At 43.7% G+C, this 24,925-nt stretch overlaps 1 protein-coding gene across 6 annotated transcripts in view; it reads left to right on the top strand.

Annotated features, from left to right (window-relative positions):
• ELMOD1 (ELMO domain containing 1) overlaps positions 1–24,925 on the top strand; it is a 46,777-nt gene that overhangs the window by 19,302 nt on the left and 2,550 nt on the right. For 3 of the 6 annotated variants that reach the window (XM_081910040.1, XM_081910041.1, XM_081910042.1), the window contains exons 3-11: positions 4,954–5,099; positions 5,471–5,499; positions 6,929–7,026; positions 8,608–8,737; positions 11,051–11,184; positions 12,517–12,585; positions 12,851–12,874; positions 18,483–18,533; positions 19,789–19,922. In XM_081910040.1, the coding sequence (XP_081766166.1) occupies positions 4,954–5,099; positions 5,471–5,499; positions 6,929–7,026; positions 8,608–8,737; positions 11,051–11,184; positions 12,517–12,585; positions 12,851–12,874; positions 18,483–18,533; positions 19,789–19,922 (815 nt within the window). Of the gene's footprint in view, positions 1–2,813; positions 2,947–4,953; positions 5,100–5,470; positions 5,500–6,928; positions 7,027–8,607; positions 8,738–11,050; positions 11,185–12,516; positions 12,586–12,850; positions 12,875–18,482; positions 18,534–19,788; positions 19,923–24,925 lie in introns of all 6 variants that reach the window. The other 3 variants (XM_081910043.1, XM_081910044.1, XM_081910045.1) reach the window with 3 other exon arrangements.

Here is a 24,925-nt window from a genome sequence, read left to right as displayed (position 1 = left end):
CTCTTCCCTCCTCTGCTATAGCATCATGGAGTCTTGCTCTGTGGTGGAAATAAGGCAGCCACCTTCAATTTTGTTTGCCAAACACATTTTTATCCTCCTCCTTGTCTCAGGACACTAGGATGGGAAAACATGAGGTAAGGAAATACAGATAAAGAGGTAGAGATGATGATGATGATGATGATGATGATGATGATGATGATGATGATTTACTTATACCTCGCCCATCTGGCCGGGCCTCCCCAGCCACTCTGAGCGGCTTCCAACAGGATACTAAAAACATAATGAAAGATGAAACATTAAAAACTTCCCTAAACAGGGCTGCCTTCAGATGTCTTCTAAAAGTCAGATAGTTGTTTATTTCCTTGACATCTGATGGGAGGGCATTCAACAGGGCGGGTGCCACTACCGAAAAGACCCTCTTCCTGGTTCCCTGTAATCTCACTTCTTGCAGTGAGGGAACCGCCAGAAGGCCCTTGGAGCTGGACCTCAGTGTCTGGGCAGAATGATAGGGGTGGAGATGCTGCTTCAGGTATACTGGGCCAAGGCCAATAAAGTAGGAAAGTGAGAGTGGCAAGCCAGCCAGTGATGTTCAGATAAAGCAGGTATGGGAAGAAAGTCTTTGAGCCTCCAGATGTCGCTGAACTACAACTCTCACCAACCCCAGCAAGTATTGCCAATGGGCATGGATGATGGGAGTTGTAGTTCGGCAACATTTGGAGGGACAGAAGTTCCTCACCTCTGCTCTATAAAGAGAAAAGTCAAGTAGTAATGTTCTTTTTCTAGTAATGTTTACCTCATCTGATGGGGCCTTTCCTTTCACAAAGGTATGTCCGCAGGTGGGTGGGTTTGCATTCCTGCCTTCTACCCACATATACATCCTCACACATGAATCTGGCATACTCAGATATGCTCATTTGAGTGTTGTTTTTTTCTTAGACGGAAGGATTGTGGGAATGGACTTGGTGTGCAGGTTGTTCTGTTAGTCATCCTGTGGCTTTTGTTAACATACATGATTTCAGAGTGCCCAAAACAGGTTTCTTCTCTTAGAATCTGCTGTGACTGTTGGTTGTGGCATTTCTGAAAACCTGCGTTGCACGTTGCCAAGCAGTTTTTTTTTTTTGTGCCGGCTGATCTCTTGATGTATGTAGCAGCTCTCATATGTAGTCTGCTCACATCTAGAGAAATAAATCATTGAGGCAGCTGCATCATGAGGACGATCCGCAGAGTATGTAATGTTTTTGAACGACTTTGCTCTGCTATGAACTCCAGTTGCCATAGTGCCTTTCCATATCTAAACAGATGGATAAACAGACAAATCACTCGTCTCTGTATCTGAGAATCTGGCTACTACTTAGTACAATATTGAGGGAAACAAAGAAACATGCAGAAGGAGGTCATCTGAGAAAGGTAGCCCATTCTTCATAATACCCAGGGCAGGTTTTTAGCAGACTCCTTCACTGACAATCTTATATAAAGCCTGTAAAAGCCATTGGATCTGGTCATATCTGCATATTCATTTACTCTGAAATTTATAAGAGGTTTCTGAAAGCAGGGAAGCTCCTGCTTTCTATCTGAAGCATAAATGAAGCTAATCGGAGTGTCATAATGAATGTGTGCGGTTCAGCAAACTTTATTACACCAGTCCTTAGCAGCGAAAATGATTGCCTTCTCTGTCGCTTCCTGTTTAAGCCTAAAGCTTGGCTTTCCTAGAGCTGTGTTCATAATGTCTGTGGGTGGATGAAAGAGTTGTGTCAAGGCACATTATATGTTGTGAGCCATTCCTTCACCTTTATATTTTGACAGCCCCAATCTGCAGCAAGGGACCCAACTAACTGTGGACTTTGCTCACACAGCTGCCATCGCTTGGAATAGTAGGGGCTCACTCTCTTGGGGCAAGAAGAAGCCATACTACCGATTTGTGTCAAAGGGGTGTACGGGAGTGTTAGCAGAGGGGTAGTGCCTCTGATAGGGGACATATCCTTCCCGGGTTGTTTGTCCACCTTTGGTCCCCACCCTGCACTCAGCTCTCACTTGTGGCTCCTAGAACAGGCATAGGCAAACTCCGGGCCTCCAGATGTTTGGGACTACAATTCCCATCATCCCTAGCTAACCAGTAGTCAGGGATGATGGGAATTGTAGTCCCAAACATCTGGGGGGCTGGAGTTTGCCTATGCCTGTCCTAGAAGCTGTCAGCATGTGACAGCAGCCACACCCCGGGAACGGCTTCAACTGGCTGGCCAAACTTGGTAAGGGTAGCCAATGGGTCTCAAATATGAGTTAAGGACTTCCCCTGCATGCAAAGACAGGCTCTGGCAGATTAAGATCAATAGTGGGTCCAATGGTCAAGAAGGGGGTTTGTGCACATGCTGTAGAGGGAACTGAGTGGCAGATGGGGCTCATCAACCTGGGAAAGTAGCCCATCTAGGAGAAGGAAAACTCTGATCCTAAACCTCGGCTTCCTTGTGGGATATCTTAGGGAGAAAAAAAGGCTAATGATAAAACCTTACAGAAATGGTCCCTAAGTGGAGTCTCTAAGATGGTTGGATGGCGTCTTGTATACCTCCTTCCAGCAACTCCTGCAGCCAAGCTGAGTTTGTGCTGGTGAGGGAAAGTGCTGGGTCAAGGGCTGACCCACTTTCTAATTTCTTAAAAATATTAAGTCCTCTTTCCGAAAATGCCGTGCCATGTTAAAACGCTTCTTCTTCTTTTCTTTTCTTTTAAAAAAGGCATTAATTTGTGATCTTAGTGGAATTAGGAAAGTCAGCTCATCTTAAAGTGTAATCCATTTCATGAATAGTGTGCTTTCATTGCAGGATTTCTACAAGCAAGAATTATTTTTTATAAAACAAAACAAAAGATTCCATACTTTTAACTCTCCATTCTTGTTCCTAAAGAAGATCTCCAATGTCATAACTTTAAGATGGACGAGTAGTGTGTCATTTAAAGGTACCCACCAAATGAATATTATCTTACTTTAGATATCTGGCTATAATATAGTGCTTTCTAAGTAGTATCCACTGTGAGCTGTGTTCTGTAATAGCTTTTTTTGTCCTGCAGATACAATGTGAGATATCTTACTGGCTCCACTTTGACTGATGTTGGTACTTAAGATAAGCTGATCGGACAATGCAGGCTCCCAGATATGGCATCTGGGCTGCTGTTCTTCTCCACTTCTGCTCTGCCATGGTTTGGCTTAGCATATTATCTGAACCTGGTTTATCTCTTCTTGACAAACTATGAGCCTACAGACTTTGGCTACAGCTCGTGGTTTGTGTAAAGCAAGACAGACCATGAACCTGAGTTTGAATTTGCTACACCAAACCCATGGCTCAGTTCAAAGCAACAAAGCAGGGGTTCAGACCTGCTCTTTTCAGGGTTTGGGTGCATAAGATGAACTCTGTCAGGCAACTGAACCAAGCAGGATTGAACTCACACATCAGCTCATGTGACGGGGGTTCAGTCCTGCTATCTACAGGAGAAGCAGCCACATCTCTACCTGCCCCATGCCTGGTGCCACATGGGAAGTCCTGATGGGCCAAATATGGACTGCAGGCCAGAGGTTACCCAGCCCTGAACCAGGTGTCCAGTGTACCTCTGATCAGTGCAATCTTCATTGTGCTGGTATCTATGACACACCACCATCTGCAGGCAGGACTGGGTGCTGTGTCAGCCAAGTTGTAGGCCATCAGGAGTAGAATCGACATAGGGTGGTTGTGTGTATTGTGTACTATGCTGTTACTTGTTGGTTTAAGAACAGTTCCTGTTTGGTGGCTCTCTTGGCTTCAGCTGAAACTACATCAAGTGTGCACTTTGTACAAGGTCCTTGACATTTCCTGAGGGGCACCATTTTCTTCTGCCAAGCTAAGAGGCTAAAATTCATTCCAGACCCTACGGACGGAAGCTCTTGATTAGAAGCTCTAATGAACTGCATCCAAACCAACTTAGCATTCCTGCCCTTCAGCCCTTTTCACATAGACTAGTCCTTTTCTGAAGCTCACACGTTCTTGCCGTTTTCCAGTGCACTCTGCTCTCATCATCCATTCTCATTTCTCAACATTCCACTCCCTCCACTTCACCTTCTCTCAGAACAGGTTTATACTGAGCATGTGCGGGCCATGCTCTTATGAAATCCCGCTGACTATCATTAGCATCAGCAACGGCTTTTTAATAAAAGCTACAAAATGTTTACGCTTTGTTAGAGGAAAGCACGTTCCAGGTGTTCCTGTTGACATGTCACAACAACCCATTTCTGCAAACACACCGTACAAATGGAGAAATGTTTTTGGGAAAAGCCACCTCAAACACACACTTCCTGTCAATCTGCAGAAGTCTCTCACCAAACGGTTGTTTAGAATAAGTCTTTTCTTAACCTTTCTACCCTAAGTTCAGGATTGATCACCCTCAAACTTACCTCTCATGCGGTGCCAAATTTCAAATCGGCCCATTGAACCATTTTCTAACTATAAACTGTAGTACCTCCTCCTGTACTACAGGAGTAGTACTCCTGTACTACAGATGCTTGGACAGTGTTCTCGAAGCTACAAACATGAGTCTGACCAAACTGTGGGAGGCAGTGGAAGACAGAAGTGCCTGGCGTGTTCTGGTCCATGGGGTCACGAAGAGTAGGACACAACTAAACGACTAAACAACAACAACAACCTCCTCCTGCCCCCCACCCCAATTTCTTATAGCAGTGGGGTGTGAATCACCCTAGTTGTACAACTGCAGCAGCATGCCTTTTGTCTGAGAATGGCTAGCAGGCTCTCGTTTACTAAGAGGAACCTTAATTCTTTTGTTTTTGAACATACTTACTCCTGACAGTAGGGCCCAGTAGGATGGTGTGTGTTAGACATCTTCTTAAAGATAACTTTGAATAATGGAACTCTTTTAGGGGGACTTTGCTTCACCTCAGGAGCTTTCCTTGAGTTCTCACTCTAAGGATTCTTTTGACAGAATGCTTGTCCAGGTTTGCCTGTACTTCTATTGCAAATGCTTATGGCGCTGCCTGAAATTCGTGGCGAGGAAACTGACGGGACGCTGCGAGTTGCAAAGGATCTGCTACAGCACAAAGCCTGGCGCTGGCAGAACTATGAAGATCGGTAAGTGGTTTTGAAACCATTGCTCTGGCATTGAATGTTGTTCTGTGTCATAATTGCTGTGTGTATGAGAGAGAGAGATTACACTGCAGTATAGCTTTAAAATTAGCTTAGGTCTCAACTTGCATTTTAAACTGTAGCCTCGAGCAGAATGTCAACATACCCAGTCAATTGCTAACACATTTTACGTTACTGAACCAATATAGCTTGCCTTTTCGTTTGTATCAGTATGAGAACCTTCTTCACTATTTTGGGGGAATTATAACTGCATAAGAAAAGAGGAAAGTTGGGAAGGAGAGAATTACAAAGGTTTGTGATAGTATTTTCATTGTTGGCTAATAGAAGTTAAAGTTTTAAAAATGTTTTCTTGACAGAATCGTCATTGAGAAGTTCAAAAAACAAGGTAAGTAAATGTTTGTATTTTTGTCTCCATGTTTGGCCGATTGTATTAGCAGCTTACAAAGCTTACAAGCAAGAAAACCTGCTTGCCAACATACGAAGCCACATTAGGCCATTCATGCAGCCTTGCATTTAACTACTTGCCTAGTTGCTGGAGGCAACTAGGAGTACCTTGCAGGCGAGTGCATTGAATTCCATCTAGGCAAGTGAGCAGGCTGGGGGAGGAGGAGCTAATATTTGTATTGTTCCCTCCTCTAGCAACCTGCTTGGCTTCCATGCGGGCTGCAGAGTGCTCAACAAGACCCAAAGTCAGCTGGTTGTCAGGTCTTGAGAAGCCCCTTTCAAAACTCTTATCAGGCACAGCACTTTGAAAACGACTAAGCAACACGCAACCACCAACTGATTGTTGGGTCTTGCTAAGCCCTGTTCAAAGCACTGTCTGTGAGCGTCATTGAGAGACTAATTGGCAGAATGTTTTGTACGCTGAAAAGTGGTATAAAATTCAGGAGAACATTAGTCATAGTCTTTATCCAAGCATATGTTAGTGAGATATCATACAGAATAATCTACTCAGATTTTAAGACCAAGGAATATTGCTAAGCTTTGTACCTCAGTTTCTAAGATGCCAGGCATTTTGCAACTGTCCACATTTTTCCTCCCAACACCCTTTTGAGTTAGGACACTGCTCAGGCCGGGAGACAATTTTGTATCTTTCATATTTTAATGCAGACATATAAAATTTGCGTTTCCCGAACCAATATTTGAACCAAACACAACTCTCCTTCAAAACTCATACTTCTCCAAATTTGCAATGCAGGCCCAAAAATGCTTTGAGTATTTAAAGCAATGCATTCTTTCATGGGGAAAATTGTGGGAATGCAATGGTGCTTGTATTGGGAGAGAGATGTACGCAATATTGCATGCCAATTTCCAAACAGACTTTTATTTTGTAAAAAATTTACAAACACAAGTAAACCTACTTAAGACTGCAGAAATGAGAACTGGAAGGAAACGGAAATGGAAAGATTGACTTTCCTCTACAACTCTCTACTTACCTCATTTAGCAGATGGAAGGAGAGACTGAGGAACCGTGACTTGTCCAAGGCACTTAATGACCCGGTGCCAATTTACTTACTAATTTGGTTTATTTCATGAGATTTATACATCCCTCAATTGCAAAAACAAACAAACAAACCTCAATGCAGTTTGCGGAAAAGTAGACTTGGTGGGGGAGCGATGAGGTGTACCTATTGATACAGTTGACCATGTTCAGTATGACGCATGCATACAAAGAAGCCTAGATCTGTGGCACCACCACTGCTGGAGGGCACCACATTGGCTGTGATACTTCTCACAAAGTTGCATTCTGTTGTTCCTGTAGTGCTTCACTTCCTGTGGTAGTGACCAATGTGCGCTAAAAAAATTTTTTCCAGTTGCTCCAGAATTCAGTCAGTGTTCATCCAGATGCTATTGAAAAAACTATAGATGCCATCATGGAACTGAAGAGGATTAATCCAGATGTAAACCCGCAGTAAGTTCGTGTGAATGGAGTGGGATGGCAAAAGTTATATGCTTAAATGATTGTGTGCTTCATCTCTTGGGGGGGGGGGTCTGTCTTCCCACATAAGTTCACAGTATTGTGTGCTTTGATTCTTTAGTTGTGACCACTGATGATCACATGTGACTTTTGGACTGGTTTCATTTTCTGTCTGTTGAGCCCTTTCATGTCTATGGTACAACTAGATCTGGAGGCAAAGCACCACCTGTAACAACCACATTATTAATCACGACGTTGCAGCTTCTTGAACCATGGCTTGTAAAAGGTGGAAATGAGCCAGTATGAAAACGTATATACACATAGGCCAGACACTGACACCCAGATTTCTGACCACGCTTTAGTCACCTGAGCCGCCTCATCCCAAATTTCCAGCATATATCCATGATGAGAGGCTGTGGTCTAAACCACTGAGCTTCTTGGGCATGCTGATCGGAAGGTCAGCAGTTCGAATCCCCACGACGGGGTGAGCTCCCATTGCTCTGTCCCAGCTCCTGCCAACCTAGCAGCTCGAAAGCATGCCAGTGCAAGTAGGTAAATAGGTACCGCTGTGGCAGGAAGGTAAATGGTGTTTCCGTGCACTCTGGCACTCGTCATGGTCCTCCGTGCACCAGTAGCGGTTTAGTCATGCTGGACACATGACCTGGAAAACTGTCTGTGGACAAACACCGACTCCCTCGGCCTGAAAGCAAGATGAGCACCGCAACCCCATAGTTGCTTTGACTGGACTTAACCGTCCAGGGGTCCTTTACCTTTTTACCTTGCTACAAAGCTACTCCTGTTCCTAGGTTGTGTGCGAAGTTCTCCTTCAGCCTACGTTCTCACCGGCCATCTTTATGTTGCCTGTGTCATTTCTTCATGTGCACAGGGATGGTGAACATGCACATTTTTTGTATTTACAATCTCAGCCCAGACTACCACCACCCAAAACAGTGCCCTACTCAGGGCTTCACTTATTATAAAGATGATTGGTATCTGTTTCCAATACCAGGCCTGACTCCTAGATTATGTGAAGAAAAGTGCGCTCTGCACATGCTCAGAAGCATTTTCCTCATCATTAAACTATTGCTGTTTACCTTCCCTAGAATTAAGGATCCAGGTTTCTAGAGCATATGGTGTGGGTTTTTCCCCCATGTAGACCTGAGCCACAACTGTGGGGCAGCATGTCCTCCTTCTACACACAAGAATCCACACCAGGTTTTCCATTGCCACTTGGCAGAGAGCAAATCAGGTCTGTTGGAAGTGAAGGCTTATGGGAGAGCAGCAAAGAGCATAGTTGTCAAAGGGAGCTTTGGAAATGATGTGACCTTGGGGGAAGCGATGTCATTAGTCTCTTTCGCTTTTCTCCCTGCCGTGGGCATCACCTGTGGCAAAGCTTCTCGGCTATCAGTGCAGGCAGCGCAACATAGGTTCAGAATTGCTGTTCCATTGCCTCAATGAGCATGCCTTTTCACATTCATAAAATAAAAGTGTAGCTCCACGCTGAGGTAATGTCAATCATGCAAAGCTAAATTACTGAGCGTAGTGTTCTTACCTTTTGTCTTCTTTTCACTCTAGGCTAGGTGTCTCTCTGCAGGCCTGCCTCCTACAGATTGTAGGGTACAGGAATTTGATTGCAGAGGTGGAAAAACTGCGTAGAGAGCCCTATGATTCTGAGGATCCCCAGCATGAAGAAATGCTTCTGAAGGTAAGCCGTGGAGGCGCACTTCCAAAGAGCTCTTTACATTCCGAGAGACCGTTAACTGAAACCAGTCTCCGCAAAAGGCTTGACCGCACAATTGTCTGCACTGAGAACAGCTTGTTACCTCCAATTTATTTATTAGCATGATCTAGGCTAAGCACAGAGAGACGCGGATGGCGCTGTGGGTTAAACCACAGAGCCTAGTACTTGCTGATCAGAAGGTCAGTGCTTCGAATCCCCGCGATGGGGTGAGCTCCCGTTTCTCAGTCCCAGCTCCTGCCAACCTAGCAGTTCAAAAGCACACAGTGTGAGTAGATAAATAGGTACCACTTCAGCGGGACCTAATGGTCAGGGGTCACTTTACCTTTTAGGCTAAGCATGGGTAACCTTTTGTCGAGGGCCACATTCCCTCTGAATTAATCTGCCAGGGGACACATGCCCTTGGGTAGATTCCAAGACAAACATGTTCTGGAGACGCTAACTCAGAATAAAGACTCTCCTGTTCAGAATATAGGCTCATTTCTGTGTTTACTTCTCTCCTCTCCTGCTTCTGATTCTGCACTTCTCTCTGCCACAGACTCCCCCCACTCACTAAGCCCTGTTACCTCTTCAGCTTCTGATATCTCCTCCTGGTCTCCTCCCCCTCTGACCACTTACCATCACCACCACCACCAATCCCCTGGCCCTGAGCCTTCTTCCCTTGGGGGTTCCCCAGTTGTTTCCTCCTCCCCCCTCCTCTGCATCCAACCAGTCCATGACACAGATGCACCTCACCCAAGGCAGGTGTTTCATAAATGGGGAGCTACCACCGAGATGGCCCTGCCACAGGTCAGGGCCAGCTGTGCAGCCTCCAGGGGTGGCATCACCAACAAGGCTTCTCCTGATGAGCCCACATGCCAGTGTTGGGAAGGCAAAACAAGGCAGAGCAACAAATATAATTTTTTACCTTGACACATTCGGCAAGTTTCTGCGCACACTCTCACACCCCTTCTCTATGCTCCATCCAGTCAAGCAAAGGCCTTATCAAGGACACTTTCCACCCATGCAAAAACATAATTGGTGTGAAGCAGGGCCAATGAGGATGTGGCCCGGAGACAGACTTCGGAGGGCCGGATTTGGTTCCCCTTGTCCCAGGTTTCCAACCTCTCCTGTAGGGGATGTGCGGGTAAAATGATGCAGGCTGTCTGAGACCGCTATCATGTTTTCTGATACAGTGGTACCTCGGGTTAAGTACTTAATTGGTTCCGGAGGCCCGTTCTTAACCTGAAACTGTACTTAACCTGAAGCACCACTTTAGCTAATGGGGCCTCCTGCTGCTGCTGCGCCGCCGTAGCACAATTTCTGTTCTCATCCTGAAGCAAAGTTCTTAACCTGAAGCACTATTTCTGGGTTAGCGGAGTCTGTAACCTGAAGCGTATGTAACCTGAGGTACCACTGTGCTGTTTACTTTTAAAACATCCATAGGGAAGAGGAGTGTTGGAGGATGAAGGTGTTAATCTTTCTTTTCCTCAGAATGAGGGAATGACAGGAACGAAATCTGTGGTGGGCCAAAGGAGAGGGGAAAGTATTGGGGTTTGGGTGTCCTGTCAGCAGAGAGTATTTGGCCAGAGGTGGTAAGGGGGGCAGTTAGTGGGGGACAGTAGTAGCTAGACGGAGGTGACAAGCAACACAAGCAGGGGCACAGCCCATAGTAAAGAATGATAGTAAAGAATAAGGTTTAAATATTACTAATATTACTAATACTAAATATTACTAAAGTCACCCCTTCATTTCTTGCTGCGCATCTCTTAGGGCAGCATGAGTTTTTACTTGGGGGTAGGGCTGTGAAGCGGAGGGCCCTGAATCTGCTCTCCTTCCTGAAAGCACTTGTATACGTCTCTTGTTTGTTTGTGCCCTTGTGAAATTGGCTTAAAGGGGGGGCGGGAATCTCTCAAGCCTTGGAGAATCAAGAAGGCTAATCGCCTTAGTGCTTTGAAACTGCACTGAGATTTGCAACCAAATAAACTTGAGGGTCCCCCCTCCCACTTATGCAGAGGCAGTGAATATGCCCAGTGAGCCCTTGTCAATGTTTTTACACCATTTCTACATTAGGCCAAAAGATGGTGGTGGGGGTGTTTTTTTTCCAGCAGGCAGTATTTCAAATGTCTGCTATGTCTAAGGAATACTTCTTCCTCAATCTGTATTTGCTCCAGGCTGCTCCGAATGCTGTGCATAACAATGAAGGCAAAATCCCATAGAGAACTACTAGTTTCAGAAATGTCAATCCATTGAAGGTCTGAGTTGTAACATACCTGTGATTTTCCCCTCCCCCTCCTGTAGCTATGGAAATGCTTGAAACCTGATTTCCCATTGGAAGCCAGGATTTCCAAGCAGTGGTGTGAAATTGGTTTCCAAGGCGATGATCCTAAAACAGATTTCAGAGGAATGGGCCTCCTGGGGCTGTATAACTTATTGTAAGTATATTTCTGTTTCTCTTAAAGGTTGAACCTAAAGGTATAAATTATCCTCCTGCTTATATATTTCAGGCTTTGTTAAGGCAATTGTCATTCCAGATAGCTTGTAGGTTCCTACCACAGTTGCTGCAATTTTTCATCCCTCTTGATGAGAAGTAATTTCTTTTTCTTTTCTAGGAACAATTTATTTCACATTCTCCACAACCCAGTTATATCCAGTGCTTCATGAGCAGACATTCTGCATGCCCAGCAATTGGGCTTTCCTTCTCCTCATGGGTGGCGCTGTGGCCTAAACCACAGAACCTAGGGCTTGCCGATCAGAAGGTCGGCGGTTTGAATCCCCGCAACGGGGTGAGCTCCCGTTGCTTGGTCCCTGCTCCTGCCAACCTAGCAGATTGAAAGCATGCCCAAAAGTGCAAGTAGATAAATAGATACCGATCCGGCGGGAAGGTAAACAACATTTCCGTGCGCTGCTCTGGTTCGCCAGAAGCGGCTTAGTCATGCTGGCCACATGACCCGGAAGCTGTATGCCAGCTCCCTCGGCCAATAAAGCGAGATGAGCACCACAACCCCAGAATCGTCCGCTGGATCTAAAAGTCAGGGGTCCCTTTACCTTTCTCCTCACCCATCCCAAAATCTGTTCCAGAGGTTGCCCCAATCCTGTATATTTAAAAACAATATTCATTGAGGCATCCAGTTTTTAAGAAAGCAGTTCAATTTCCGTCTCTCATCACTCTCGTTTTCTCTCTCGCATAGCTGGTTAATTTTGCCATTGATCTGTGACACCCCCCCCCAATAATTTCTCAGACAAATGCGCTCACTGATGGAGCTTTTCTTTGACCCTAGCATGCGTGAATGCATTCATTTAGATCATTTTTAATAGGAGTCTGTTGCACACATTGCAATATGTAAGATAAAGAGTGTAGCAACACATGGCAGCTTCACAGCCACAGAAAGAAGACCGACTGTCTTGCTTAAGTGTACAGATTACATATTCTTTATTATTGGTCATGGACCCAAACAGAACAAAACCAACATCTGTACAGGTAGAATATCATAGCATACAAAATACCTGAAAGTGGGTTGTAAAACGTAAATGACATAAAATATCAGGACTATCCAAAACATGTTTAAAGTAAGGTGTACGATATGACGACTTAAAGTATAGATGTTAAGAGTCAGTTGAAAAGCTCTCACCCCCCCAAAAAACATGTTTGCCAAACCTGGTTCATATGGTACATTTTAAATGCACAAACGTATAGTTTGAGGAAATGTACCTACAGATGTTTGGAGCGATGTTGTAAAACTCTGAAATGTGCTTTTCTCCTCCAGATATTTTGCTGAATGTGATGCTGCTGCAGCTCAGCAAATCCTCTCTGACTCCCTTCAACCAAAATACAGGTAACATTTTTAAAACTGGAAATAGCAGCCACCTCGAATAAATAAATCCTATTTGTAATAATTCAGCATCTCTTTTACTGTTAACATAAAAGATTGTCTGTGTTTCTCGAACTGTTACTTAAGATTAGAGAGATAAAATGCCTCATTTCCATGTGTTCTACAGTCTGATTTTACTGTTAAATACATAAAATTTAATCCAAGTTTATATTGATTTTTAAGCTATTTATTTTTCCTTTCCCTTTCGCCCCCATCTTTCACAATGAAGGGAAGTCACTAAAGAGGAGCTCAGGTATTTTTTTTTCCTTTTGCCTTTTATAATCCTTTCAAAACTTAAAGCAGAAAAATATATATTCTAGGACAGCCTTTGTCAGCCTGGTGCCCTCCAGATGTTTCAGACTTCCATCAGCCCTAGCCAGAGCATGCTGATGTGTGGGCTATGTAGAAAAAAGGCCCCATTGATTCCAGAATATAACAATGTCTATGCAGAGCCTTAGCGGGGAGACAAGGCAAAGTGGCAAAGGGCAAAGACTTTCTCTCTGCTTTTCACACGAAGACTAGATCAGGCATAGGCAAACTCCAGCCCTCCAGATGTTTGGGACTACAATTCCCATCATCCCTGACCACTGGTCCTGTTAGCTGGGGATGATGGGAATTGTAGTCCCAAACATCTGGAGGGCCAGAGTTTGCCTATGCCTGGACTAGATGTATCAGGATTAAGTTACAGGAGGGTAGATCTCGTCTGAGCACTGGGTGAAACCTTTGGACGTTAAGAGCAATATGACAACTGGACCAATGAGGCAGAAGGGTGGTGGGCTTTTCCTTCCTGGGGGTCTTCAAGCAGAGGCAAGGACAGCCACCTCTTAAGGATGTATCTGTGGAAATCCTGCATCAGGCAGAGGGTTGAACCAGTTGACCTCCTGGACCATCTCCATCTCTACTAGCAACCAATAGGTTGGCCTCCTCCTTATAGGACCGTGATATATTTTTCACACATGGGACACTTCAAAGTACCTATCTGACTGGCTGACCTTACTATGAAAAAGGGAGAACACATGATCAAAGCATAATTGAATCTCGTGCTGCAATGGCCACGTGCTTAGATGGTTTCACAATAGGGTAAGGTAACATTATGGAGGATAAAGCTAGCAATAGCTACTAGTAGTCACAGTGGCCCAATAGAACCTTCAGGTTGGCCTTTCTTTTTCAGTTGCTGGTCAACAATAGCGAGACTATAAGGACTATAAGGGCCATGCAGCAGGCTGAGGTGTGTGCATTCTATAGCATGTCACTGATGCAATAATAACACATTAGTGGTGTATTTGAGTCATCCACACACAGTTCTGCTTTATCCGTTGTTCTGCAGTGCTTTCCAAATGTCACAGCATTATTGCTGTCCTGCGCACAGAAGCAGGACAAAGCAACAACAACCCTGGAAATACTATGACATAAAAGCTTTTATGCACTGATTGGAAACAGAGCAGGATGCCCACCCTGTAATCTTTGCAGGTCAAACAATATTGAAAGTGGAGTTGCACATAGCTAGCGTGAGCATAAATAATCAAGAATGCACAGTAAAAAGGATTTCTATGATTTATGGAGGGGCTCTCTGTATATATCACTATTATGCCTTGCTTCTGAGCTTCCCAAAAGCATCTAGTTAGTCACTTTTGGAAATACAGAACTGAACTAAATCAGTCTGGCCTGATCCTGCAAGGCTCTTTTTATGTTACTGTTTTCAATGTAATTGAGTAGTCTTGTCTTAAAGCAACAAAACCAAATGTTGCTATCTTAAATTTGAAAGAAAAAAAAAGGTTGCTTAAAAACCAACAGCAAGCACCAGGGGAAAGCACAGAAAAGCGTTACATTATCTAATGCCAGATATCACCTCTGTTATTTCCTGTGGAATAGGGAGTCCAAGGGCACAGTAATTATACGTGAATCCCTCACGTGCGATTTCATCAGCCACACACCCAGCCAGAAGAAGCGCACATTGTCTTCGTTCCAAGAGTACCACCGAAACGTTTGAGCAGCACTATGTTCGTACCAAGGTCACAAGAATAGGCAGATGGCATAGAACCAGTTAGAATATTCTGGAGAGCTGGAGAGAATGTCGACAGCCTCCTGAAGGGCTTATGCCTTCAAACAGACAGTGGCTGAGGGCAGTTCCAGATGTGATATTTTTCAGTGCAGTGATAATTTCTACACCGCAGCTTCTAGACATGTCTGATAGCAGCAGGAGAAATTATGACACTTAGGGTATTCCCCCCCCCAAGGGGTTATTCGGTAAGATGAATGACACTGATCCAGGTGCCCAAAGTGCAGCGCTCTGACCATTATGCCATACTGTCTGTCGCTGTGTGGAAGATTAATAGATTACCTCTATTAACAGATGCCTAAGACAACACTGCACTCCATGAAGCTGAGTCAGTACAGAAGCATCTTTATTTTTAGAATTTTCACCTAGCAATGCCAAGCAACAACAAATACACCACAAGCTATTGGTGTTTTCAATGTGCTCTTTTTTTCTTTCCTTTTTAAGTGCCATTTCTTCCAGTCTAGTTTAAACACCGTTTCCTTGAAGATTCATTAGTTTTATATAATCTGGGAGAGGAGGAGGAGAGAGAGAAGTGAGAGTTATATATGTTTTTCCTTGAAGAATGCAATCCTCTTTTTCACTTCTTAGTTCTTTAAATAGGCCAAAGTAGAAAGGCAAGCCTCAAAAATCACACAGAAGTCCAAACCTGGAATAAAGAAAATAAATAAATTCAGCACAGAGCGGAAAGAAAATGGTGGCTAAAGGCGTAGGCTTTGATGACAAAATAGATTTAGGATTCAGGACTGTGTGTATTACTGCGTTTCTGCACTGTTACATAAAACCATATTCCATTTTCTATGTGGCAAAGTTGTGGTGCGGCAAATCCCCCTGTCGTTCTTTGTGTGCATGTCTGTGCATGCAGTTTTCCAATAAAAAGCATCTACCAGACCCAGAAATAATTTTAGAGACACGTATCTTCTAGAGTGCCTTTTTGTTGCTGTTGAGATGTTGGTGGTAATGAAAAATATAATGTGTTGATATTTTATTAATCTGTGAAGTGGGATTCGTGCTTTGGGGTGGGGTGGGGCTTTAATTATTGCTGTCAGGTGTGTTTTGTACTGTTTGGTGCTTTCTAGTGTGTCTGAAAAAAATATACACAGCCCCTGCTGTGGCAGCTGTAATAGCAAAAGCATCAAAGAAAGAGGAAAACTCCAAGGCCGTGTATTAGCCAAAATGATGGTAATGCCATTTCTATCCTTTGTAAGTGTGCTAGGTAAATAATACACTCATAAACCATATCTACATAGGTATTTAATTAAAATATTATGCCTGACCTTAGACTTTCTAGGTGAAGACCTGTATTAAGAAGTAGCATGTGTAGTGCCTTTTGAGGAACTGATCACGCTCTTGATGAAGAACAGGAGATGGAATCAGTCTGTTGTTGCACATAGAGTATTGGGCTTGGGTTCAAATCCTGCTCTGCCATAAAGCTCACTGGGTGGGCAAGTGAAACTGGTACAGTGGTACCTCTGGTTATGAACTTAATTTGTTCCGGAGGTCCGTTCTTAACCTGAAACCGTTCTTGATCTGAGGTACCACTTTAACTAATGGGGCCTCTTGCTGCCGCTACGCCGCCAGCGTGCGATTTCTGTTCTCATCTTGAGGTACAGTTCTTACCCCGAGGTACTACTTCGGGTTAGCGGAGTCTGTAACCCGAGATGTTAGTAACCCAAGGTACCACTGTATTAGTTTCTGGTTAATGAGCAGACTCCCCAGGGATGCAGAAATGTAGAAGAAGGGATTAAAACAAACCTTCCAGAAATAGCTTGATAAGGTCTGAGCATGCAGAGGGCCCACTAGATTCAGTGGCAAATCCCTGCTTAGAATACAGTTGAAATACAATGAAAATAATATAAACAATTTGAAAAACCACTAAGCAGAAACCAACAGGTACCCAGATAGATGTGGCAGGGGCAGCCATGTTTCTGCCCCATTCAGACACAAACTGAGAGGGAGTGTGGAAATTCTCCCCAACCCCACAAAATTGTGAGGATGAAATGGGTTAGCCCCATCTTAAGCCACCCTGAAGATCTTGTGGGAAATACCAAATACAAATACATTTTATATTTACACAATGTGTCTTATTTCAACCATCATTTAGGATATTAAATACACGCTTTTGCAACCGTGTGGTGTGCTGAACCCTATTGACTTTTCCTGTATGGTATCTCTTTGTCTGATGTACTCAAGTTTGTGGAAGCCAACATGTATGTTTAAAAATGTGTGTTTGTTTTTATCCTGGTTTTAAGTTAAAAGGGGGGGGGGGATGAGGCTAACAAAATCTCTGTTAAAGCCGGCAGCAAAATTTAGAAGAAGCCTCTGTAGATCATTGATCTCCCCAAACACATAAATATAACAAATTTTGATCATTTTTCCAAACGTTGGAGTGGGGAAACTAGCTTAATGTACCACCCTGAATTTGGAAGTCTGAGAGGCTGAAATTTCCAACATGTCTTGGATCAACTTGGATCATTATAACTTATCAAGTTTTTCCTTCCACACCAGCACCACCTTAAAAAATAAACTACTACAGCAGAATAAAAAGCCAGCTAGACACAGACTTTCTCATTGTGCAGAAAGGCATTGGGTAACAGTCAGACAACACACTTGGGTTGGGTGTGCAACCATCAACCTAGGTCTTATACATCCTGAGTCTTGTCATGTGGATTTTCAAAACCTTCATCAGCTATTTAAATATAATAATAATAATAATAATAGCGGCTTTATTTTTATTTTATATATATATATATATATATCTTTATTAATTTAAAATATACATTTATGAAAAAACAGACAAACAAACAAATAAACATATAATCAAACACCACAAATAATAGAAGAATCAAACAAACAACCACACTATAAGATTAATATAACTATCATCATTTATACTCCTGGTACTGAAAGAAATTACAAAACTTACAGAGAATAAAATTAAAAATGACTTCCAATTAATCTCACTGTACTTTACCTATCCATTACCTTATACTGCACAGTTACATATTTTTTATATAGCAGCTTTAAATATCACTGAAAACATTATGAGAGTTGAAATGTGCAATAGTGTAATAAGGTAACTTAAGAACATGAGAGAAAACTTTGTTATGTAACTTGAAAGATATTATGCCCACCTCCTTTGATCACTGACTGCCCTCTCGGAAGAGGAATGGATCTTTCAGGAATGCAGGGATGCCTCTGCATATCACAGATATGTTGAATGGTTTAAACTCAGCCTACTGAGGGCCAGTTCACATACATCCCTAACATTAGAAACACCTTAGCAGTGAAGCATAGTACGTGGCCTCTTGATTTGTGTCCGCCACCAACCCAATCACTTTTCACTAAAGTAGCAATGTTGGCTGATTACCTGGGCTAGTTTCAAATGACTTGGGTCACATCTGGTTTACTGAATTTCAAAGACTGCAATCTGCCTTGCTCAGGGCTGAAAGGAATACAGAGTTTTCCCTTGATTCTTCCCCATCCTTCAGTATCTCAGAATTGGCCCATCCTTCTATTTTATCCTTCTAAAGGCTTCACAGAGAATACGGAAGGTGTCTTTGACAGGTAATATCCAAGGCATAGACCTCTTTTTAGACTGCACTGATGAGCATGTGATTGGGGCACGAAGCAAGCAGGTTAGGTTGACTACAGAAGTTTACATCTTCCGGAGCTTAAAAGAATACAAAAATCCACAACACCAAGAATAAAATGATACCAAGTCCATAGACCTTTTCACGATTACCATGCAGAGAGAGAAAACCATTTCCGATTTGAACAGCAACTTCCGCTTTTTATTTTTCAGCAAATTCAGCAAGGCTGAATGGGAGAAGAAAAAGTTTGATAAGGCCATTGGGTAAGTATGTAATTCCAAGGTCGAAAGATCATGATTATGCTGTTGTTACCATGTTGATTATTTTGTTTTACTTACTTTCATTTCATTCATGTGCTTCCCAGAGGCATCTGGTTGGCCCCAGTGAGAAGCTGGACTTGATGGGCCATTGGCCTGTTCCAGCAGGCTGTTCTGAAGTTCTTATTTGACCTCCCTCCCTCCCACTTTCCATACGCCCATACCCTCCACCGCTTTGAGGCACAGTCAACCTTCATGCTCACTGGCATCAGTTATCCTTAACTACAGGGATGGACAACCTGTGGCCCTCCAGAAGTTTCTGTAGAGCATCTCCCATCGTCCCTGACAATGAGCAACATCCGGAGGGCCACGCGTTCCTCACCCCATGCTTATCATTGAAGTGGAGGAATAAGGGATTGAGGGCAATACAATCAAGCAACTCTTGGTTGAGCTTAATGGGTGGGATTCACCTAACGAACCCTGCCAAGGGAAGCTCTGCAGAAGCTTGTGCAGCAGGGCTTTCCCCCCTCCTCCTTCATCCCCCCCCCAAAAAAAATTGGTTTGGGAGAGGGCGTTAGGAGAATCCCAAAAACAGCAGCAGCACTGGTGGTGAATCACTTTGCTCCATCTCTCCTCAAGAAGACTTTATTGAGCCCAAACATCTGGAAAGTTCAAAGGGCCATAGAGCTTTGTGGGTAGAAGGTCCCTGGTCAAACCCCCAACATCCTCAGGATTGAGAAGAACCTTTTCCTGAAACCACTGCAGGCTCTAGGGGTGGGGGAACTAGATCTGGCTGGCAGGCCAGATTCCTCAGTCCACCACCTTCCACGGGTCACGTCTGATAGGTGAGCAGGGCCAGTCAGATGACTGTAACTGCTGATCAGCCTATAGCATCAGGCATAGGGCAGGTGGGTGTGGATTGTGAGGAGCAGCCTCATAGTCCAAGTTGGGATCATTGGGGAGAGATTGTTTTGTTTTGTTATTATGTTGCGTATTTTTATGCTGTAAACTGCCCTGTGACCCTCCCCCCCAAAGAGTGGTTCATTAATCCATCAATCAATCCATCAGCCTTCTCGCCAGAGATTCCTCACCTCTAGTGTAGACATTACTGAACTAGGTGACTCTGTGTAAGGCAACTTTGTGTGTTGGGGACCATCAGTCAGGACCGCCTGTAGTTGGTATTTCCATGCCGCCATTTTCCTGGATGTGATTGTTTGGTCACCTCCCACATCTTTCAATCTCCACCCTCTGTTTCTTGCAGCTACTCTTTTGCTATTGTTGGCATTAATATCACAGACCTTGCGTACAACCTGCTTGTGAGCGGTGCTCTGAAAACACACTTCTACAATGTTGCTCCAGAGGCTCCAACGTTATCCCATTTCCAACAGACATTCTGTAAGTGTGTGTGTAAGAGAGAGAGAGAGAATAATTGTGTTTGTTGTGTTGGTAGCGTCCTTCCTTAATTCCTTCATGTGATCAATTATACAAAGCATCGCTGGCATTCCTTTGGTTGGATTATGTCCTTACAATAAGTTTGACATTTGTCTAGGGAATGATCCGTTTTGTGGGACAACTGGTAATCTCAGACCAAAGAAACTTGTTCCATGTTTCTGTTGCAAGCTTTGACTGTGTCCTAACAACCGCAAAGTAATTGGAAACCAAATTCCTGTCAACAAAATTACTGTACTGTGTCACAATCTGTTTCTCTTCCTTCCTGATACTGTCATTTATCTTGTCTTATTGATTTGTTTTCCTTTTGAAGTTATTTCATTTCCTTTTTCTCGTTTGTATACCGCCTTTCTATATTACCATGCTTGAGATCTGTGGATAAAGGGTGGTATACAAATTTAACTTTTTCTTCTTCTTCCTATTATTATTACTGTACACAAGGCGTTTTGTAAGCTGAAGGAAAAACAAAATATGCAACAAAGATCGCACACCTTATAACAATCTGGTCCGATACAAAAAAGTCATAATAAAAACATAACATTAAAATAAATGGCTTATATCAAATTAAGTAATATTCAATAATCCATCAGAATATAATGGACAATAAAACTTAACTCTCAAAATAGCAGCAAATAATAAGTACAGTGGTGCCTCGCAAGACGAAATTAATTCGTTCCGCAAGTCTTTTCGTCTTGCGAGTTTTTCGTCTTGCGAAGCACGGTTTCCCATAGGAATGCATTAAAAATCAATTAATGCGTTCCTATGGAAACCGAACCGCCTTCAGACCAGCTCTGGGGACAGTCTGTCCCCCGACCTCTTTTGAAGGCTGGCGGGGGCGAAGGTCTTTGCTTCCCCCCCGCCTGCCTTCCCGGGACAGTCCCGGGGGCTTTTAAAATGCTGGCGGGCGGCAGCAAAGCCTTCGCTGCCGCCCGCCAGCATTTTAAGATCGCCCAGGGACAGCGAAGGACTTTTCCGCTCTCCCGGAAAGGCAGGCAGGGGGGAGCAAAGACTTTTGCCCCCCGCCCGCCTTGGGAAGAGGTCCAGGACCTCTTCCCAAGGCGGGGGGGGCAAAAGTCTTTGCTCCCCCCGCCTGCCTTCAAAAGCCGTCCGGGATAGCGGGAAGCGCTTCCTTGCTATCCCGGACGCTTTTAAAATGCTGGCTGTGGGGAGCAAAGCCTTTCGCCCCCGCCGGCCTTCCTGGACCTCTTCTGAAGTCCGGAGGGGGGGGAAAGGCTTTGCTCCCCACTGCCAGCATTTAAAAAAAGGTCCCCGAGATTTCCCTATGGGCTTTCGTCTTGCGATGCAAGCCCATAGGGAAAATCGTCTAGCGAAGCGTCCCAAAACCCGAAAAACCCTTTCGTCTTGCGGGTTTTTCGTCTTGCGAGGCATTCGTCTTGCGGGGCACCACTGTAAACAGAAATTCACTTTTAACAATTACAGTATATTTTCCCTACTTGAATGCTGGCATAATCCCCAATCCCAAGGACCCTCTTCCACTATGAATCTCTGTGGGCCCCAGTCCCTGAAGAGCAACATGGTTTTGCAGAACCCTCCCCGGTAGAGATTAAAAGAGCCTGTGTTCAATTTAAAATGCAGCCCCAGATTAAAAATTATTAATTAAAGAAGCAGGACAGAAACATCCAAAGGCGCCATAGAAAACTGTCTTTTTATTTTTTCAAAGTTTAATGAACACATTTGTTATTTTTCAAGAACACTACAATATAAAGGCATGAAGGCATATTTAAGATAGAGGGGGGAAATTAATGAATCCAAAATAATGGCTGCATTGTCTAATTAAAGTTTATAAAATGTAATATCCTTCAGATGACCTATTTATTGAGCATTCGTCTTGATTTGCTTGCACATAGCTTACATGAGCATTTGCTCTGATTTATTTGTGGGGTTATATGAAAACGAGCATTCATTCTGTTTTTCCTGTCCTGTGTTTATACATCTTCCTGTCCATTCCCTACTTTGCAATACATTTTCTTCTGACTCTCCCAATTGCAGAAATGTTACTTCTTTATTAAAGTGGATTTGTTGTGGGGGCAGCAGAGTGCTTTAATCCACTTTAATTACAGCAGACCTAAATTTCCCAGGTGCTACAGTATGTGTATAAAAGCAAGTAAATAAATAAATGATGCTGCATTTTTTTAAAAAGTTGCACCCTACAGCCAGTGCTTTTTTTCTGGGGGTACGCAGGGGTACGCAATACCCCTAAACATTTTGTGAATCTTAATATTCCTACTCAATATGAGTAGGAAAATGAGAGTACCCCTAAACATTTTTAATAGAAGAAAGCACTGCCTGCTACAGCCATCACAGCTACTCCATCCCATACACCCTTCCTTCACTGTGATTCTCGTGTTGAGCCAAGTGAGAACTTGCAGCTTGTGTTTTGGCAACAGCAGTGGTGAAAGGAGCACCAGACTTTTCCCCGAACCCTAGATGTCCCACCAGAAGTAGAGAGAGGAGCTCTTTCGGCACTATTGAACCTTGGAAGCCCCGTCTCCCCCAATTCTCCCCTCCCAGATTGCTGAGTGCCATTTCATCTGGGGCAATTTCAGTTCATCACAGCTTCCTCTAACAAGGAGATCAGCACTAATAGTGAAGAAATGGCATGTATGCACACCTATGGACAAGTTTTCTTTTTTCTTTTCTTATCAGAACAAATCCTTTCTGAACCTTAGAGAATTCAAAACTCGTTTGTGGCATTGGAACACTTGAGTTTTGACTGACCAGTGACACATCTCACCCACGAGGTGGTGCTGCTCTATTTGCACAGGCAATAAATGCTGTTTGATTTGAGTCTTCGTACACTGTATGTCCCCCTATTCCGTTCCCTGCTCCTTCTTGCAGTGACATGACCCTGATTAGTTGCAGAGCACCTGGGCTCAGAAGGGGCAAGCTGTATAGAGGGAGCCAACATTATTTTCTAGGGTGTTCTCAAAAATTATATCCTAGCACTACAAAGCACTTCATGGCCATGTGTGTAATATATCTTCCCAGCCATTCTCCAAATTCTTCAGAAGGCAAGTTCATTGTTCGGGTTAAAAGCCTACCCCAGGCAATCTTTTGAGGTTGTGAATGAGCAGGAACTTGAACCCAGGAAATAGTCTTATTGAGGCCATTGCTCAATGCAGCAATTCTGTTGCTGCTTAATGTATACTGATTATTGGTGCTGCCCGTTGTGTGATATGCTGCTGTTTCCAATTGCATAATTTGTTTTGCAACAGTTGGGTTTTTGTGCTTATTTTTTGTTTTATATCTGTAAGCTGCTTTCCGCAACTTCTTAGTCAAGGGGGAAAGTGGGGAATGCTTTTTAAAAAACAATCAATAAAATACTCACTTTGCCAACCAAACACAGGTGGCGCTGTGGTCTATACTGAGCCTCTTGGGCTTGCTGATCAGAAGCTCGGAGGTTTGAATTCCTGCGACAGGTTGAGCTCCCGTTGCTCTGTCCCAGCTCCTGCCAGCCTAGCAGTTCGGAAGCACACCAGTGCAAGTAGATAAATAGGTATCCCTGTGGCAGGAAGGTAAACAGCATTTCCATGCGCTCTGGCTTCTGTCACAGTATTCTGTTGCACCAGTAGTGGTTTAGTCATGCTGGCCACATGACCTGGAAAACTGTGGACAAACGTCGGCTGCCTCAGCCTGAAAGCAAGATGAGTGCCACAACCCCTTAGTCACCTTTGACTAGACTTAACCATCCAGGGGTCCTTTACCCTTTTTTTTTACCTTGGTATGTCACTAATTTAAAGCAGGAATGGATCGTGCATGGCTTGGGATGCCGGGGGGGGGGGAATTCTGTTCAGGTTACATTTGAAGGCAAACAAAGCAAATCCATTAATTTATTCACAGTGTTCCTACATTACTTAAACACTGCTGTGTACTTGTTCCTCGGTTTCCACTCACTGAGTTCAGCTGAGTAGATAAGCCACAGATTTTACATATTAAAAAAAAAAGACTTCCCCAGGCAACGTATCAGAATTGCAGTGAGCTCTTGTTTGTGTGGCAATGATAGCTGGACTCACTTGGCCTTGCAATTATTAGGTCAAATTCAGGCTGTCTTTGCACTTCCCCGTTTCCCCTTGGCTTTTATTGTGCCTGATCGTGTGGAACTCAGCCACCCTCCTCTGTACAGAAGCAGCATTTCTGACACTCCAGGCAATGTAGTCAGTTGGACTGCTCTTCCCTATTTATCTGAAACTAATTGATATGCAAGGCTGGTGCACAACTCCAAAATGGAATACGCACAAGCTTTACGAGAGTAAGAAATACATAACAATTCACCAATTTCTGGAAACATCAGTTTCCTTCTTTCCTATACCTGGATATTTGTTTGCAGTTTGGGAAATCATGTTCTGGACAAAACAAAACAAAATCCTTCCAGTAGCACCTTAAAGACCAACTAAGTTAGTTCTTGGTATGAGCTTTTGTGTGCATGCACACTTCTTCAGATGTTCTGGAGTCACTGGAAAATGTATTGGCAGGTTAATTGTATCCCCCCCCCCCCAATTCATCCTTTGGACATTTTAGTTATATGGAGAATGGTAGCTGACGTAGAAGTGAAATAGGAGACTGCAAGGCTGCACCCCCAGGTTTTGTCCCCCTTTTTGAAAAGATGCTCTTCCACACTGTATTTTAAACCCTACAAGTTCAAAAAGCACAGTGGGGATTTTGCAAGAAAAGCAGTTTAGGATACTGCTGTGGATTTTGCCAATTGGGTTTTCTTTTAAGCTTCTCTTGTGTTATTGGAGAGGGCACTGTTTGGGGACAGCTTTTGATTGCAAGCTCTATACTTGGGAATTTATTTTGAAAATTGTAAGGAAGCATATTTTGACCAAACATTGGGATCTGGTGGAAGAGACCAGCCTTGAAAGGAGATGTGGTCTTCTTTCGCTGGAGGTATTTTAGCCAAGTTTGACCAAACTGCAGGAGGCAGTGGA

The sequence above is a fragment of the Podarcis melisellensis genome, assembly GCF_964234715.1.
Source record: "Podarcis melisellensis genome assembly, chromosome: 4".
In the NCBI taxonomy this organism is placed as follows: Eukaryota; Metazoa; Chordata; class Lepidosauria; order Squamata; family Lacertidae; genus Podarcis; species Podarcis melisellensis.
The sequence above is the reverse complement of the archived record's forward strand: the minus strand, read 5'-3'. Positions and strand labels throughout refer to the sequence as shown.